The sequence below is a fragment of the Anabas testudineus genome, chromosome 6, assembly GCF_900324465.2.
Source record: "Anabas testudineus chromosome 6, fAnaTes1.2, whole genome shotgun sequence".
In the NCBI taxonomy this organism is placed as follows: domain Eukaryota; kingdom Metazoa; phylum Chordata; class Actinopteri; order Anabantiformes; family Anabantidae; genus Anabas; species Anabas testudineus.
The window spans coordinates 1,361,149-1,367,681 of record NC_046615.1 but is presented as its reverse complement, the minus strand read 5'-3'; the positions used below and the strand labels follow the sequence as shown (position 1 = coordinate 1,367,681).

The following is a 6,533-nucleotide window of genomic DNA, read 5'->3' as shown; positions in this document are numbered from 1 at the left end:
TTCTTGTCAATAAATCATGTTTACAAATGCACCCAGCCAACATGCATGTTCTTCAGAAGGAACCAAAAGACCTGCTATTAGAGAATATATACATTAAGTTTTTAGAAGGTATTCAGACCCCCCGATGAGTCTGAATACTTACACAGATTTAGTTTCAGACGGATACACACCATATGTTGAGTGTTGAGTATTTTTAGACTTTTTAGGTTCATGTGCTTAACCACAGTGATCATGTATTGGCCTCTGAATGCTTCCAAAACACATGATGAAATTACTTACCACATCACTAATAGAAAAGTTACATATGTAGCCCTAAATTGCATTTAGCTGATCTGAACAACCAATAAACTATTTCATATATTTATATATATTAAACATCAGGTTTTTTTATTCTGCCTTTATTATTCACAGTGAGTAAGGATCTCCATACATGTAATATCACATTCACATATTAAAGCACATAGAAAGCTTCATATCATATCAATAGAAAAAAATAAAATAAATCAGAGCTGTAAATAAAGTTCATGCTTCAGCTCTTTACTATGTAGCTAAGGAGAACTTTTATCTGCCATTTCAGTCGATGTTGGACTTACCTGTAGCATGATACATTTTATGGATGCTCGGGAGCACTGACAGTGTTAATGCCCATTGTTGTTCTCATGTTGAACAGAAAGACTTAAAGCAGCAGGAATATAGGCATGAGTGTAACTAAAGCTACTTTTCTAATAACAAGTGCAGGATTTTGTAAGAAATCAAACATTTACAGTCAGTGATTCTAGCTTAAATATGACTAATGCCTCTATCTTTCAGTCAATGGAATTTTAGGGAACATTTTAAAAACATGTTGCTAAGTTTTAACTGGAGTTATTGCTGCTCTTCAGCTTGGTTCTAGTGTACATCACAAGCCAAAGAAATAACACAACTACCAACCAGTACAGAGGGGAAACCAGACATTTTGTTTGCAGAGATTACAGTAAGACGTAGAAAACACTGTGTGTGCTAAGCAACGAGGGACCACACAGCATAAACTGAACAGTGTGTAGGATCAACAGTGAATCCAGAGTGCAAGAAGTTTTAATGTGTACCATACAACCACAGTGCGCCTTGGACTTCAGATGTTATATCAGAGTGGTGGTTAGGTCAGTTTTCAGAGGAGTCTGTCTCTTCCGTGGAGCCATCGCTTTCCACCTTCCTCCTGTGGTGGATGTTCCTCCTTGGGGAGGCCTTCCTCTGCACCTCCTTCAATCCCCCTACTGCACTGCCACTGCTGTTGCTGCTAGGGCTCACTGAGATCTGGGCGATTCTGGACACAACAACAAGAAAAGAGATGTAAAGAGAAGAACAATAAGTTCCCTTCCTTGAAACTGACTTTGCCCGTGTCATTCTTTGTTGAAGCAAACAGCAGAACGGAAACAGAAAGAATGAAAATGTGCTGCCATGTGATGATGCAGTCACCCTGTGCATTGCACAGTGTATCACATTATTCTAAAATGTGCACTCCTTTATAGTCTGTTGTTATAGATATGTGAGTGTGTGTTTGTACTTACAGTTTGTCCAGTTCCTGGTCCATCTCTGGGTCAATGAGTAACTCATCCTTGCTGGGTAACGCTCCTACAAATCCAGAAACAGAGGAGTTAAAGTTGTGTTAATGGTTCTAGGCCAACAGAGCAAAACAAACTTAAATTTGGACAAACACTGTACTTTTCATTCAGCTGGAATCAAACAGGACTTGAATGAATGAATATTCATGGTTCTGCTGGAAGTTTAATTATTTGTTAACCCCCAACTTTTCAACAGAACAAGAAATTGGATGTTGTGCTTTCAGCTTGTTGCAATGTCTGCAGAGAGTTAAAACAGACTTAGAGCTCATCCTGTAATGACACATACTGTACAGGTAGGACCTGTAACTTTCCTGTACTGTGTACTGACAATAAGAATATATTTTTAAAAAACTCTAAAAACACATTTTCACTTTAATGTAACAAGTAATTGTGTGTAGACTGATAGGAAAAAAAAGCCATTTACTCCATTTCAAATAAAAATCATTCAGTGGCACGAAAAAGGATGTGAACCACTTGCTGTAACCTGGTTTTCTGCATTAACTCTACATAAATTGTGATGTGTGTATGGACAAACACAGTGTGGCTATACAGCTATACACTACAACTGTAGCAGGAGCAGTAGTAGCAGCAGCAACTGGAAAACAGGAATGTACAACTTTAAACCTACCAATAGTTTGGTTGATGGTCTCATGTTTAGCCAGGTTCATAAGGAAGCTGTAGTAACAGACTTTGTCAGTCTCGTGCAGTATTTCCTTCATACAGGACCTGGAGGGATGACTACACACATACAAGGGTGGTCACGTACAGCACACCAAGAGTTCAATAGCAATACTCCTGCTTGTCACACAAAACTCCTGTCTTTAATGTTTAGACAGGAACCTTATGATTACACAGTGTGTAACACTGTTTTTTCTGTAAGTTGGTTACAGATCGGTAACAAAGTATTTAAGGACTATTTAATGATTATCATTAATGCAAACTAATGTCACAATAACACAAAGTGTCATTGTCCAACCAAGAAGGCAAAAAAGCTTCACAGCTGCAACAACTGCAAAAAACAAAAACTACCTAAAAACCATCCGATTACTGTAACCATCCCCCAAACACCTGTACAGTGTTGACATGGAGACATAACTTAACAGCTGACCTTCAGCTGGTAAAAGGGGACAAACTCATCAGATTTTTAACTGTTGTTAAAACTGGACACTAATGGTCTGATGTATTCTAGACAATGGTTGTTCAGAACAAATCAAATAACAAATTTAAAATGAAATGTTTTTCTGCAATTTTGCACTGTAATGTGCAAAGACATGTTGACCTCTTTGCCTTTCCATAAAACTGCTTCTTGTCTTATAACCTCTGTTGCTTTCCTTATGTCATGTCCTATAAACACTATACAGTATGTATAATAATTAAGTGCAAGTTTCTATTAGATGATTCCTCTGAGTAACACGTGGAGTGTGAATGTGTTTACCTGTGTTTGAACCTGTCACACAAGGCGTCTATACACTGAGCCAGAGTGGAAGACTCCACTCCGTCCTGCTGCTGCCCGTCCTTGTCGTTCTCTTCCGCCACCACAGAGGGGAGCTGCTCGATGGAGGTGGAGGTGGGGACGATAACAGTGTTAGGACTCTTCCCTGCTAACAGATCCTGGTAGATCACCAGTACACTGTCTAGGAACTCTAAAGAAGCAGGGGATAACAGGCAGCTTACAGTCAGCTCTGTTCTTTTGGCTTGAGCTGGAATTACTAAGATTGCTCTTCATCAGTCATTCTACAGAGATTGAGAGTTTAACCCAAAAAGTACTTTATACATCCTGAGACACTGTACAAAGTCAATATTAAACTGTGGCTTCTGTTGTACCTTGGTAATAGAACTGCAGCTGGAAGGCAAAAAGGAAGTCAGAGAAAGACATCAGACAATCTATGGCATCTTCCATCAGAACAATTCTACCGGACAAAAAGAGAAAAACAGAAAACAGCAGTTAATACCAGCATACTGCCACCAAGTATAGTCATGAAGAACACCAGCTAAAGACAGACTGAATGCATATGACCACAATCTGCAGTGTATGCAACATAAAAATAAATGATATTGGTTGTCAATTTGACCTGTGTTCATTTAGTTTTATATTTTAGTTTAAAAATTGAATATCGCCATGTACAGTATACACATTGCTGATGACTGCACTGCATATCATTACTAACTTTAATGATGTTTCCCAATTCCATAATATTAATACACAATATATGCTGCACATTAAATTCCATGTTAAATATTTTCAATTGTAATCTTAAAACAAATTGGAGTGTATGAGTGAAGTATGTTGTCTATAGTGTGTCAGTGCGCTGACCTGGTTGTACTCTGCACCACTTCCACTGGGAAGTCTGGACATAACAACTGAAGCAGAGATCTGTATTCCAGCATGGATAGTAAGTCTGAAAGACAACATATGGTTTAGTTGCAAAATATACGACCACTCATTTGTAATGAGACTAACAACACCACAACATATTTAATGTGATTTTCTATCACTAATCCACTTAAGAACCTGTAATAATTATGGCAGACAATGAAGGTCTCATGTAATGTATGCGAAAGTTTGCCCAGCCCTAAGCAAATTACATATCTTGTTGATTGACAGGGGGAGCAGCTCCAGCCCCCATGTTTCACCTAACAGGATAAATGGTTTAGATTATAGATAAATGACAAATAGTAATAATACTTTTTTTCCATCACAATTTTTTTTTATCAGTTGGTTATAGTGAGTGGCGCTCAACGAAGTAGAGCTGTGCATATTTTATGAGAATCGTCAAAAAATAATAGCTTACATTTAAAATATTACCCCCCGACTCACCACCACTCTTGCCGATCTGTCTGTAGCACCTCCAGAAGACTCTGATGAAGGAGGCTCTGTTGTGAGGAGTGGCCCTGATGTAGTTATACTCTCTAAAGAGGACATGGTTACTGTTCTTCACACTGCTGAAACTGCAAAAACACAAATGTGTAGAGACTTCTCAGTGTTTAGAGTACATTGTAAATGATCTGCATTTATATAGCGCTTTTCTACCTAGCTGGTACTCAAAGCACTTTTACACTGCATCGCATTCACCCATTCACACACCGATGGCAGAGCTGCTATGCAGCTGGCCTGACTCACCGGGGACAGCTATTCAATATCTTGTCCAGACACATAGTCCTGAGTCACCACTCACACATATACTCATTAATAAAGTGGAAATACACAGCTGTGGCTTTTAGCATTTCCATTCACAAAGGCAAAATACAATCATTAAGCGTTGATTTATTTCATTGATAGCAAAAATACACGTGATGCATATATGCAGTAAAGTGGGCAAAAGAATTCTGCCACAACAATGGTAGCTGAATGAATACAACTATAAACCAATGCGAATTTATAGTAAATCTAGTTTCATTTCTTTTAAACCCCAACCCTCCCTCAGGCATCAGGCCTGATGTTCGTTTGCTAGTATGTACAACATTAACGTCAAATGTTTAACGTACTATTCAGCAAAGTAGCGGATCACCCCAAACTGGGTGTATTCCTCTTTATGCTCGAGCAGCTGGGTCACCGCATCGCTGAGGTACACCAGCACACTGCTGTCCGCTGGAAGAGAAAGAAACGCGGGCACACAATGACACGCACACACAACAGCTGGTAGTGGTTTCTAATACATTTACTGACTCGTTGACAATGACAGAGACGACTCGGTAACGATAGTTCACGACGGTTAAACAGAAATAGCCACAAATTAGCTGAAGAGCTAAAACTGTGCTAAACAGCAGCTAGTTAACACAGAACCTACCGAGGTACTGGTCAACGGGGACGGTGGAATTTAAACGGTTCATTCTCGTCTTCTGTTCAGAGAATACAGCTGAAACTTAAGATGTATGTAGCTAAGGCTTAACTAGCGAGCAGCTAAATATGCTAACTAAGTTATCATAACGCTGGATGTCTTCGCGGATTTGACACAGCGGTCTCCCATAGAAACAGCAGGATGTTGTGAGTTACATTATGAAATGTCCCCGAACAACACCTCAACACCACGCGTTCCGCTGTTGTTCCATTTTAAAACAAATAGTCACTGTTTGTGGAAATATGATATAAAGTAGGCAGTAAGCTGGAACAGGTCATTGATCTAACTCACAATACATAAATATAAATATAAATTCAAATCTGTCGTTGTTCCTCTTCCTCACGTTCTTCTTCGTTTTATGGCAGTTAGGACCCTTATGGTTGCATTACTGTCTCCTTCCGGAATTTATCCCCATTCAAACGCTAAACTCTTAATCTACTAATTTATACCTCTGTATTTTACGCCGTTTAGCCATAACATTTATACCACCTTTAGTCTGCATCATAGTTTGTGTTGAGACGGTCACTCTGTCTACAGCTAAGCATATGTAGCCTGCTGTGATCATACACCTTTTTATTATTTAGTTAATAAGTTAATTACCCGTGCTGACCTTAACACCAATATTAGGATTCTTGTCTCGTACCTTTTCAAAATATATCATAAAAATGTAATGAAGTTGAATGGTGTTTATCATGACAATAACCAGAGTAATGCAAAAAGTAAGGTTGATTTATTTATTACTGCTTCATTGTGTCTTGCTGGATAATATTTGTTAATATTATGTTGATTATTGTTTTGATGGACATGTTTCTATTCTTGTTGCTTGAATATTCAATCACTGAATACAATTTATTTTATTCAATTGTGTATTCCACATATTCATAGCTGCAGCTTGTGTCTAGCACTCTTGTATGCAGTAAATCCTGATAATACTATGTAAAAGTGGTTAAGTACTCCATAGCTTTTAGGATATCTACCTAGCAAAAATCATACACTCTGAGCCTAAGCCATCCACATTTGGGCGTTATAAACATAAACCAGGAGGAGTTACAATGGAACGGACTGAAAGATACCATATTATTGAATAAGTAGG

The 6,533-nt window shown here is 38.4% G+C and overlaps 1 protein-coding gene across 2 annotated transcripts; it reads right to left on the bottom strand.

The window, feature by feature from the left end:
* Positions 1-397: 397 nt before the first annotated feature.
* On the bottom strand, positions 398-5,581 carry c6h11orf49 (chromosome 6 C11orf49 homolog). 2 transcript variants are annotated; one of them, XM_026364946.1, is made up of 9 exons: positions 5,390-5,581; positions 5,088-5,190; positions 4,420-4,550; positions 3,916-4,000; positions 3,426-3,511; positions 3,037-3,244; positions 2,230-2,339; positions 1,548-1,611; positions 398-1,303 (listed from the first exon to the last, which is right to left on the bottom strand). In XM_026364946.1, the coding sequence occupies exons 1-9, from the start codon at positions 5,430-5,432 to the stop codon at positions 1,141-1,143; spliced, it is 993 nt and encodes a 330-aa protein (XP_026220731.1). In that variant the 5' UTR covers positions 5,433-5,581; the 3' UTR covers positions 398-1,140. The 2 variants fall into 2 exon arrangements, with proteins under 2 accessions (XP_026220731.1, XP_026220732.1); XM_026364947.1 differs by lacking the exon at positions 398-1,303 and having other exon boundaries at positions 1,544-1,611.
* Positions 5,582-6,533: the final 952 nt, after the last annotated feature.